Source organism: Drosophila kikkawai, chromosome X (assembly GCF_030179895.1).
Source record: "Drosophila kikkawai strain 14028-0561.14 chromosome X, DkikHiC1v2, whole genome shotgun sequence".
Taxonomy (NCBI): Eukaryota; Metazoa; Arthropoda; class Insecta; order Diptera; family Drosophilidae; genus Drosophila; species Drosophila kikkawai.
The window spans coordinates 7,017,454-7,030,317 of NC_091733.1; the positions used below are offsets into that span (position 1 = coordinate 7,017,454).

The 12,864-nt window shown below is 35.1% G+C and overlaps 1 protein-coding gene and 1 long non-coding RNA gene across 6 annotated transcripts in view; one reads left to right on the forward strand and one right to left on the reverse strand.

Annotated features, from left to right (window-relative positions):
• Positions 1-12,864, forward strand: part of mnb (minibrain) — a 33,826-nt gene that overhangs the window by 9,662 nt on the left and 11,300 nt on the right. For 2 of the 5 annotated variants that reach the window (XM_041774979.2, XM_017179954.3), the window contains 3 exons: positions 249-1,613; positions 8,008-8,162; positions 8,766-8,900. In XM_041774979.2, coding sequence (XP_041630913.1) covers positions 1,556-1,613; positions 8,008-8,162; positions 8,766-8,900 — 348 coding nt within the window. In that variant the 5' untranslated portion in view covers positions 249-1,555. Of the gene's footprint in view, positions 1-248; positions 1,614-5,844; positions 6,381-8,007; positions 8,163-8,765; positions 8,901-12,864 lie in introns of those variants that run through there. The other 3 variants (XM_017179955.3, XM_041774980.2, XM_070288732.1) reach the window with 3 other exon arrangements.
• Positions 1,981-2,458, reverse strand: LOC138929281 (uncharacterized). Its single transcript, XR_011445699.1, has 2 exons — positions 2,244-2,458; positions 1,981-2,182 (listed from the first exon to the last, which is right to left on the reverse strand). It is a non-coding gene; the product is annotated as an uncharacterized lncRNA (long non-coding RNA).

A 12,864-nucleotide genomic window follows, 5' to 3' on the forward strand; every position in this document is an offset into this window, starting at 1 on the left:
TGCAAAATAAGATACTTCGTAAATTTCGCCGAAAAGGTTTCAGAATTAGAGAAGTAAAACAAAATATTATAAAATAAACATTAAGGGGAGAGGCGTGCTTCTCTTAATTGTTATTATTTATTATTTCTATTTGCGTCGTAGTATGCCGCTTAACCCACTTCCCTTATTTTCTCCGCCTCTTTGTGGCATATTTTCAATAAATAATTTAATTAGTTAAATAAATAAACTATATTCTCTTCCAATTGCAGCAGCAACGGCAACAACTCTTCAAAGGGACGCGGAATACAACAAGAAAACACGTCAAAATAAATAAAACTACCAAATGCAGTACAGTTTGTTTTGTTTTTTAATTAAAACGCGGTGTGTGTGTGAAAAATAATGTTTGTCCAAAATGTTGGGAAAAACGATACACAACAACAACCATAAAACAAAAACTACGATAACCTGAAAAAATAATTAGCTCAAAGCGAATAAGCCACAGATAAAAAAAAAACATAGCAAAACTCAAAAAGCGAATCGCGGAGAAAACAAATAAGAGAAGAATCGCATTGGGAAGAAAGCAAAAGAAAGCCAGATCGACAACAGCAAAACGCACAGCAAAAAATACAACGCTTTTCGGTTTCTTCTCAGATTTCCCTCGCGCGCACCAGTGTGTGTGTTTGCGTGCGTGTCGTGTCGTGTCGCGTGTGTGTGTGTGTTTTGTTTTTATTAGAGCACACACACACGCCGCCCGTTGTCGGTGTATGTGTCTGTGTAATTGCAATGGTAAACGGTAAATAAACAATAAAAAAAACAACAAGAAGCCACCAATAATTCAATGTGTGAGCACTAGTGCGCTTGTTGTCTCACTCGCCCACACACAACCAAAGTGTTTTTTTCATCTTTTTTTTTCTGTTACTAAATGTGCGTTTTTTGACAATTGCAAATAAAAATCGCAAAAAGAGTTAAGGCAAAAATTACAACAAAAGACTAAATATCTTGTGTTCATAATTTTAAACAAAAAAAAAAAAAAAGGAGCAACAGCAAAAAGAACAACAAATAGTATTCGACAAAAAAAGTTCGCATCAAGATATATACGAGAATATATATTAAAAGACATATACTATACAGCATAAATATATAATATTAATAAATTGTAAACGAACTCAAAATAAATAAATAATAATAATAATCAAATACACACAAGTTCAACTACTAAGTTGCAAATAAGCCAGCAACAACAACGACATAAAGGAATAAAAACAAGCAAGTACATAACGAAAAGAAACGCAGAAATCCCAAACAAATTTATATAAAAAAATTCGACAAAAATAAATTACAAAATAATACTAAATAAAAATCGACAAATGTATCACTATTCACTTCAATATATCCCAATCGCATGAACAAATAACGCAATATATAATATATATATACATATATATTTATATATATGTATATATATATATAACCACAAATATATATATGTATATATATATACACTAATATAAAGTAGGAGTAAAGAGAAGCAATCTTCGATTCATTAATCAGCGCAAAGCCAACAAACATCAGCCCCATGTATAGATTAGAGGACACGAATAGCGGAGGCGTTATGGATAAGAATAAACAGAAACGTAAGTATAATATCCTTATTTATTCCGAGCTCGTACAAACGGTTCAAAAACGTTTTTCCAACTGGTCATAAAGGCTTCTTGAAAAAGAGTTGACCGATCGCCGCTTGATGGGAACTAGGATATTTGTCAATCATTTTTTTTTTCACATGGAAATAGCTAAATTTAAATTAAAATTAAATTTCACAAATAATTAATTACCGGCAATTTCTGTCCAAAAATATTTTACCAATGTGAAGGATTTCAGGAGTTGTCCTGCCTAATTGATTTCTTCCTTTTTGACAAAACAACTAACATTCAAAATGTAATGCGTGGTTTGAAACGCTATTGATTAAAATATATAATAAATAAAAAAACATTCAACACAAACTTGAATTTATAACTTTATTTTTGTGTTTATATTGTTGTGCGAATATATTTTTGATTTTCGTATTCATGAACTCAAACGAGTGTTTCATCCTTCTCTCTGAGGCTCTTTTCGCTTTCAGAAAGCTTCGTCTTTGGGTTCTCCCATTACAGTTAATCGGAATCGAGAGATCAGATCCCCTTTTCAGACTGCTTGGTTGTTCTCTCTGCGAAACAATTTGATTGATGAAAACTGTTTACCTTTTCGTACGAGCTCTGCTTTTATACATTCACATGTCCGAGGGAGAGCATTGGTTGGTGCTGATTGGATGATTGGATTCGGCAGCTAATTCCAGCTGTTTCCATTCCGGACAAGTGAAACAATGTCGATGCATTCAGCCAACAAATATAGTGTCAACTGTTTGCTTATCACTCAACTGGCACTCACTGTCTCCGTCGTCGTCACCGTCACAGTTTTAATGCGTATTTCTGTTTTCCCCAATCCTTCGTACTGTTCTGGGTGAACCCGTGACTCTAAATCGGGGACTTCCCCATTGTTTGTCGCAAGAGGCGACCTGGAAACAGGGGGGGAGGTTCGCGTAGCTGATTAGTTTGGCGCCATCTGTTCATAAACTTATCAAGTGGAGACGACGACAACCTACTGCAATTCATGACATTACCTTTTCACCGGGATCGGAGACTCCGACACTTGCTGGTGAGTCACCTGTTCCGGATGTCGTTCTTGTCGCCGTTGTAGTTCTGGCCCGCCCCCTTCCTTAAATGCACTTATCGATGGAGGTTGTTTATAAATGCCCCGATCCCAATTCCTGGGCCAAAATGCAAGTGGCCAAAAGGCGGTGAATAACGAAAAACGCAAAATGTCGTCAACTATTTTTATTTCGACCAAAAGACGCGACAGACATTGAGAGGCAAGGGATGGGAATCAGCACGGATCGGATCGGCTCCCTATAAATAGACGTTGCTCACTATCCGACTCTTTTATTTATTTTATTTTTTTGAGGGGCCCCAAACTCATTTATCATTCAACTCTTCCATTGATTGGCAGGCGTTTAATTTATTTTTATTCAAGCAAACATTTTCTAATTACTATAGCAGAAACTTTGTTTAAAAACATGCAATAAATGTATTTAATAAGTTAAAATAAAGTAAGGCGTCAGATCTAAGAATCATTACATTACCGATTTAAAAATATGAGAATTTTATAATTTACTTAAATAGTACAAAAATTGCCAAAATTTGATATACAGTGGGGAGCAAAAATGATTCCATGATCAACGTTTTCATGTTTGAGCGCACATAAAAATTAAACGAATAAAGTAAATGACGAAAACTTTTTTTTTATTGAACACCTTGTTTATTGTTTATAATTAGGCATACGTAGCAAAATTGTAGATGAAGAAATTTAATTGTTATAATTAAAAAACAAAAACAAGCGGCAAAAACAAAATAAGTTCATTATAAATATTTTGTCCAGAGACCCTTAATTTCTGTATTTTTTATACATTTTGGAATACTCTCAACTAATTTTTCGACAATTCCTTTTGGAATATTATTCCACTCTAATTCTACACGCCCCCAAAGAACGTCCAAGTTGGATGGGCTTGATTGATACTGCCCGAGCCGTCGTTTTATGATTGACAATGGGTTTTCAATCGGATTGAGGTCGGGACTTTGCGCTGGTCCCTCCATCATCCTAAAATTTTGGTTTCCGAGCCATTTTTTAACTATTTTCGCTGTGTGTTTGGGATCCCCACTTAGCTAAAAACTGATTTCCGGCTCTGGGTTCGAACACTGGTCAAGAAAATTAGGAAGATGGATATGCAAAATGTTCAAATAATCATACTTTCTTATAATCCCTTCATTTTTGAGCAACTGTCTAACGTGAAACAGCCCCATGCCATTATGTTGCCGCCTCCATGTTTCACTGTTTGCTTCACATGATGCCTTTGAAACTTGTCACCAGGTCTCCGCCAACAATACTGTTTTTCATCCGACTGAAAACGATTAAACTTAGATTCTTCTGACCAGATAGTACGTTTCCAGTCTTATGTTGTCCAGTTCTTGTGTTCCTTAGCGAGTTTTACCCGAGCCTTAACCTTTTTCTCGGATAAAGCTGGTTAGTTTTTTTTCATTGCTGGCTCGTAACCAATCCTACCTAGCGCTCTTCTAGCTATCCATCGTCTTACGCCTTTACTTATTTCCGTATACGCTTATTTTGGTGTTAAAAGTCTATTTTTTCTTATTTTAGACATCATAAGTCGAGCGTCAGCATCTGTTAGAATATGCGACGGTGACCACCCAACTTCCTTTAAGGACAAACATTGTGTCTTTTCTGCAACATATTTATTAATTTTCAGCTTCTCATCTAATTTTTTTTAACATAAGACAGCTTCTTAATTTTTCAGGAAATCGTTACCGACTAGGTTACAAATGCAACAAACAACTATAAACTTGGGGAAGAGAGTGATTTTCTGAATTCTGACAAATAATAATAAATGCAAAAGGCATTTAACAATAAATCTGCAGGTCAATTGCTTATAAAATAAGTAAGAAGAGCAAAAATATGAACGAATACCGGATGGTGCAAAACTGAGTACATGCCGCTTGTTTTTGTTTTTTAATTATAACAATTAAATTTCTTCATCTACAATTTTGCTACGTATGCCTAATTATAAACAATAAACAAGGTGTTCAATAAAAAATAAAAATTTTTGTCATTTACTTTATTCGTTTAATTTTTATGTGCGCTCAAACATGAAAACGTTGATCATGGAATCATTTTTGCTCCCCACTGTATGTAAATTGCAAAATCAAAAATGGAATCAGGCGTCAGAATTAATTAAAGGACAATCTTATTTTTCCTTTTTTGAACCCATCGTATTGATCACACATTGGTTGTATGGGGTTAATTACATTTTATTTCAATTTCACATTTCCTGTGCTTTGTTTTGATTTCCTTGTCTTGAGAACCAACGACGCAAAAAGCGAAACAAAGAAATGCATTTATCTGTGTCTCTGAGCGCACGAGACAAGTGTTAACGGTTTTCCTACCCACAGGTCTCTCACTTTCCCGCTCTACTTTATTGTTTTTCACTCTCCGACTACTTGTTATTATTAAATTTCCATTATCTTGAAAAAGCGGAAATCTTTGCCGCTTTTTGTCATTCCCCTAAAACCAACCAAAAATAGCTTTGTTGAAAAAAAAACAAAGCCCAGAAATGATGCGCCTTTGATAACCAAAAAATGTGGAAGAAACACCTATTGAACAACAGAAGCCAAATAAACATTTGCCGATCAATACGTATTATCCAGAAAGTTGTCTTGATCAGTTTAAGATTCAATATTTATTCCAAGCTCAATGGAAGAGAGGTTGCATTTGCAATTATAATTAAATAAAATCTATCAAAAAAATAGTTCAACTGGCTTGATTAAAAAAATAAAAAAAAGGTCCCAAAATAATAGCAAATAAGTAAATGTTAATATTTTTTAAAAGGGGATAATTATATCGATCTTTGATTTTTTTTTAACTGTCCAACACTGATCTCCTCAAAATAGTCGTCCCAACACTGGTGTAGATCATGTAAAATTAACAAATCGCGGGGCCAGATCTTCGTCGGGCATCCCCTATATCTTCATTATTAGATCGTGATGATGGTTGCACTTCGTAATCACTATCTGTAGTTTGTTCGTGTGATCCGCAGAAATGTAGCATAAATACAGAAAAGAGATAAAAGCAGCAAGAAGACGCAACAGAGAATACGGTTCCGTATAAATAAAACAGACTACTATACGACGAGTGGCACCACCTTTGGGGCCAGTGAAAAACTGACAGTTTGCGTTTAATTTTCACGCGACGCAGATCGCATTACAGAAAATCTCGTCTTGGAAACGCCGTTTCGAAAGCAAAACACCAAAGCTAAGCTGGGCAAATTGATCTGTGGTGGAATAATTTTTTAAAACAATGCCTGCAAAAATAGAAATATAGGGAATTAGGAAGTGAGAAAGTTATACAAAAGACGAGCATTATGTCGGCAGCTCTGGTGTATTGGCAGTCAACGAACGGCATCAATGCTGTTGACAAGGCCCCCACAACCGATTGGACACCTGGTGGCCACCTGAACCTGAACCTGAACCAGAACCACCACCACAATCACAATCGCCATCATCCGCCTCATTACATCAATTATTTGGCGCAAATTGGCTGCCAGCATCGTGTCAGAAATTGGCCAACAAATAGCAATCAGGATGATGGCAGTGCCGACGGCGAGGCCCATGAAATCATCTCAAAATTCCAACCAAAAAGTGCGTGGAGCAATCTGGTGGATGTGGATCGCGCCGATGGCAATCTGTTGGAGCTTCAGCTGGGATCATCAAGGTGTGAAGTGGCGCCACCAATTTACATTTGTAAGCTAAAGAATGGTTCTACGGATATAAATTAGTAATTTATAACTAGTTTACCTCAAACCTTGCAGAGTCTAGGGAAATAGAGCGTTTGAAAATTGATTTTTTTTTTAAGAACGTAATGTATTATTCATTTAAAGAGGAACCCTACGCATAGAACAACAAATATAATGTAATGTCAAAATTCTATTACATATTGTATTAAAGTTTTACTTACAGTTTCAGTCTTACATTCACATTAAACAAAATTAAATACCCGTTCATTTAATAGGAAAACAAATATTAAAACAATTGTTCAAAATTAATTGTACTGTTTTTTTTGCTGGATATTTCCAAAATATCTCTTGTTTAATCCAAATAATTATTTATAAATCAAGTATATTATCATTAGTTAAATCAAATTAAATATTTATAGGTAAAGGGAGTTATAGAGAATTTTCCTATTTTCCTTCAAATAATGTTTATTTGCTGTGTACGATCCTAACTGTCCACAGAATCATTGGATATTACAAAAATAAAATTAATTATTTACAGTATTGGAAGTCAACTACCCCATTTTTGACAAAAGCAACGCTAATTTGTTAAAAATTAAAATACAAAATGCCGTTCTAAGAAGAACTCTTAAAAAAAGTGGCATAAGTTTTTAATTTTTGCTTCGATCGATGTACCATTTTTGCACTATATATTTAATAGGATACGCATTCATAAAAAAAATTAAAAAATTAAAAAATAAATTAATAAAATATTTAATATATTACTATAATATAAAAAAATTAATACTATACTATAAAAACCGACAGTTTCTTCCTCTGACAGGTTGTTCGGGTTGTGTTCCCCATGTTCTTTCGGTGGCTTGTTTATATCGTTGTGGCTATTTTCGTTGCAGAAACTAAGCCAAAAGAAAAACGAAAAATTAAATAGAAAAAAAAAGTAGACTTGGGTGAAGAAAGAATCACAAAAGTAGAAGAATTCGAGCACTATAACGGCAGCATTATGCATAGTGCTTGCATATTGTGTAATAATGTCGTTTCCCTCTTGTTCTATAATTAAGGTAGAGCATTTATCTTTTGAACGGCGACTCTTCCTACTACCAGTGCACAGAGAGAAAAATGTGGTGTTTTAAAATATAAATAAATTGAGCATTATACGGTATATATATTTTGAAACATATATATATATTTTAATAGAGGAAACTTAAAATAAAAGTCATAATATTAGACAAAATTTGTATCATATTATATTGATCTCTTCAAAAATAATATAGTAGTACAATTTTAAATAACTAATTAGCTAAACAGCTTTAGGCAAACAACGCACATATTTATTTAGCTTTTACTTTATGCCAGATATTGTAATTATAACGACTATAATTATAACGATCTGTATATATAGACTCGATTTCCTTCGGTGTGCCTGAACTTAATCCATTCTCCGCTCTTCACCCGGTCTTTATCAACTTTTTGGCAACTCTCGTCGTTGACGGCGTCAGGTGTGCCCCGAAAACAGGTGCACCGAGCAGTGCCCGAGCGATTCGGTCATTGAACCAGCGCCTTAAGCTTTATATACCTCATACATACCATACCTGATCTGATCTAACACCGCTTCTCTCTATATCTCTTTTTTTGTTTAGTATCCGCGTATGGGTCCAGCGCGGGCAGCGTCGACGCAGCGCAGGGCAGCGGGAGCGGGAGCGGTGGAGGCGGTCGACAGCGTCATGCCCCACTTTATGGACGCTTTGTTGCCGAGGACGATCTGCCTGCCACGCACAGAGATGTCATGCACCATGTGAGTACCTGGAATCCGTATTTCCATTCTTCATACTTCAGCAAAGACCCTCCCTCCCCTAGATACAAGTATCAAGATGCGTAACAAGCATGTAAGACCTTGTAGCTCTTAGATTCGATAAAAAGAAAAAAACAAATTCATACTTCATCAAATGGCCCTATAAAGATTAAAGAACAACAACACTCTTTTTTGTTACCCACATTTAGGTTCGAATAGAAGATCATTTTATGCTGATCATAATAGTTTTTAATTCACTCCGATATATTGCATAGTTTTTTGTGAATTATGACCGTAACATAGGAGTAATAGCCGTTTAAAGTTTTTAGATGCGCCAACGTTAACACTTGTATACCTTTCGTACATACTTGATTTTGAGGCACTTAGAGTTGAAATTCGATAATAAAGCTTGCACAATATATTCTTTAAGTAATAAACTATTTACCCAAAAATGTTGACTTATGTATGTACATATATCCTCCCTTAAGAAAGCCTGATAGTCCGGCGTTACTTAGGCATATTATTATAGCTTATGCACTGTAGCACTCCAACACTCAATAATATATATAAATAAATATAATTATTCCATTCGACTCCATTTCACAGCACTCTAGTCCCTCGTCGTCGTCGGAGGTGCGTGCCATGCAGGCCCGTATTCCCACCCATTTTCGAGACCCCTCCTCGGGACCGCTACGAAAGCTGAGCGTTGATCTAATAAAAACCTACAAACACATCAACGAGGTAAGAGTTTTTATTCTTGTAATATATAAATAATTGTTAAAAAAATAGTCTAATATTTTATATGGGTAAAAAATTCAAAGTCCCCCAAAAATGATTTAGTTCATCATGTTGCATTAAGAAATGCTCAAATTGATCAAATTTGAAGGAATTTACCACATTCTAAAACAAGTTTTGATGATGAACATCATAAACAAGAAAAGAAGCTAACTTCGGCAAGCCGAAGTTTGTACACCCTTGCAGTTTACAATTGGAATCATTAAGAATCCATTCTGGTCAAATTAGTAGAACAAACCGAAAATACATAATAAGTTGGTTTTGATAAAATTAAAGGACAAATTTGTAATTAATTGAAATTTCTAAAATAATAAACATGAATATATATGCTAAAAATAAGTAAAGTAATATCAAATTTCTTTTCAGTTACAGTTTTGCATTCGCAGCTTGACATTTTTCTCTAATGGATGGATGGGTCGTTTTTATGACAGCTATATGAAATAGTTATCCGATTTTCATAAAATTAAAATCAAAATTCTGAAAGAATAAAAAATCATATAATATCTTAGAGTAGATGAAAATGTCTTGAAAAACAACAAAGTTATACTTTTTTTCTTCTATAAATGTGTATGTTATAGTCGTCCGAATCGTTTATCAAAGTTTCGTTAAAAATAAAAAAAAGTGACTTCTTGACTTCTGTGCTAACCAATTTGTAAAATTAAACTAAAGCCTTGTTTTTTTTTTTAGTTTGAATGCGAGCAATTATTGCATTCGACATCAGAGAATTGCACATATTCATTGTTTATCAATTGTATTTTAAGATATTGGTTTTGAAATGCCATGGGTAATTTTTTTCGCGGTGCAACCGCTCGAGTACCTTGGCATCCATCCGGTCGTTTATTTTTCTTAATGTTTCCCCGCTCCTATGGGGGTTTTTCTTTTCTTGTGCTAGGTGGTGTGTGACTATCTGCTGACAGCGGATATTTGTGGTGTTGAGCTGGGCTAAAGATACGTTTGTCCTTGACCCTATTGGTGGGTCAGTCCCCAGACCAAACCCGTCCGCAGTTGGCTTCGATTGACGTCGTCTGCCGCCTCGGTTGACAACAGCCAAGCAGGCATTGCCTTTTGCCCGAAAAAAGATAAACAAATAAAGAACACGATACAGCAATCAAGCAACTCAGACGCACGCAACGCAACAGTCTCTGTATTCCTGCCAAGTTCTAAACAAAGAACTGGTTTTTTTTTTTAATATCAGCTTAAAATAATATAATACATTTCTTTTTTAAAGATAATTTTAATAATTAATTATTAAATTAACATTAAAATTTTTTTTTGTTTAATGCATCAGCTGAGAAAATAGATAGATCTGCAAAAAATGCCAGATACCAAATTGTATCTACAAAAATGTATTAGAGGGCGAGTTGTCAAAATGGTCTCACTATACGAATGCCTTTTTGCTGGTGTCTTGCAATTATTTGCTGAAACTAAACTGCAAAAAGTTAAAAAATTGAAAAAGGTTCCATATACGACTGAATTACTGAAAATTTTGGCGATGAATCGCCTGCAAAATGAACCAAAATGAATTTTGGGGTGTCAACCATGACATCTGTATGCATAAGTATCTAAGTTTAAAAAAAACTTAATGGCTACCACATGCATAAATGATGGAGTGGTTCGACAATGACCCCAGAAATACATACTTAATGCATACATATGTACATATGTACGCATTATTGCTTGCATATATTGCTTGCCTTTTTAAATCAGTATGCCCGAAGTCGGCCTAAAATACGAGCCAAATTACAAAGATTGTTGTATCCTTCAAGGTTATAATGAAACATCTATTTAATGAAAACAGCATTAGAGTAACATAAGGTCATTAACAGTTAAGTGATTCATTAACCAGAGACGGTTACAGTTACAGCGTATATTTCTGACAGGTGCAGATTGCTCTCTTCTTGACACACGTCACAAGGCTGCAGTGACAGTTACAGGATCCAGTTGCAGTTTTTGATGCATTTGCAGGTGGCTTGTACCGCTATATGCCGTAAGACTTGCCTTTTTCTCGGCTCCGTTTTGTATGCTAAAGTTTTTTGCCTCTCTGAGAGAGAGAGAGAGAGAGAGAAAGAAATAAATGCAAGGAGCATGGAAAAGAGAGGGAGTGAGGACGAAAGAGTATAGCAAGAGAGTTTTCTTGGAAGAGAGAAATTCCCACGTTTCCTGGCAAGCAATAAATGATTTAACGATGAGCCTAGAAAAATATTTTATATGAATTATAACCATCTCTTGACAAAGTGAAGTTCCTCCTACAAGAATTGCTTTTGTAGCCGTCTTTCAGGCGTTGTTGGAAAATGTTTATACTCCGTTCTAACGTTCTCTGCCTGCTCTCTTACACGCTTGCACAGTCGCTCTCTAGCGCTCTCTGGCAGTGTCTGCAATGTGGCGCCGTCTCGTTCACTCTACCACCAGCTTTCCGCGTTAGCAACAACTTTTTTCGCCAAGCTGCATGCAACCTTTTTTTTTTCCTTCCTTTGACCCGCTCCCTTGCTTCCAATAAGAAAAAAAAGAGAGGAGTGAGGTGGAAACTAATAGGCGGCAAGGAGGGGCGTCGTCCTCTTTCGCATTCGCCCCCCCCCCCCCCACCCTTTTTTTTTTTTATTACATTTGCCGGTTTTCGTGTCTCTCGTTTTCGCTATTTTCTCATTTTGGTAGCGTTGATGAAGTGGAAATAACGGGATAACTGTCAGCTGACCAACGCAATGCAATTAATTAAATTCACCACCTGCAGTCGGGACAATATATTTTTGTTATTTTATGGGCTAAATGGAAGGGTTTAATTAATAAATAGCATTAAGCGATTTTTTCTCTTTGTCGCTCCTATCTCCAATAGGGAGCCGTTATATGTACATTTATGTATGTATGTATGTATGTAGTTTGATTTAGCAGACCTCAAACTAAGGATGGTGGCGCTTGTTGTCTTGAACCTGAAACTGGCACTTCTTTCGCGGCCAGCTTTGTTAATAACAAGATCGTTTTGTTTAACTTTTTTTTTTATTTTAAACAGGACTATACTGTAAAAAGAAACCTGCAAATAAACAACAAAATAGGTACATACATTCTCTAAAATCTAAAAAAAAAAAAACAAAGAATGTTAACTCCGTACGTCGAAGTTGTATAGCCTTGCTGTTTGAAATAAAGTAATAATTGGATTATTAAAATCGATCCATTTAAATCGAATGAAAATAAAATGCCTAACAGAAAAAACAAGCAATTATATTTCAAAACAATTAACTTCCGAGTTTTTCTTATATAAAAATATAATCAAACAACAACGCACCTGGACTATAAAAACGGGCACTATATATACACTACTGGCCGAAATAATAAGTACATGCGTATGTGGTTTGTTTCAAGTCCTATAAAATTTGTTTAATAAACTTAAGAAAAAAACCCACTTTATTTTTAGTTTCCGTACTTATTCCAGATAATAAAAATAACTGCCTAAAGGATTTTACATTTCAAATTAAGAGACAGGGGTCAATTTTATCCAAAAAGCATGAAAATGGGCTGGCCGAAATAATAAGTACACCCATTCTTCTAAGTCTAGAACTCGGAACGTATTAGATATTTTTCACTTCTTTCTTCTTACAAGTAAACTTAGATTAGTATCCAATAGAACCACACTCGTTTTAGGTAACTTTCGCTATTATTTTTGGCATTCTAGCAGGAAGTCTGTGGCAAGTCAGTACTAGAAGCTGAGACCAGGTTTCTTCAGCAAATCTTCACAAATCTTCAACATTTTAAAATGTTTTGGTTACAATTCGACGTTTTAAGTTTCCCCACAATGTTTAGTTTAGGTTTATGATAGGAGACTGACTTGACCATCTCATAACAGTTACCTCTCTCTTGCCAAAAAGGACCTGTTTGGTCATCCAAGGCCATTTCCGGCGAAATTGACATTTAAATTTGA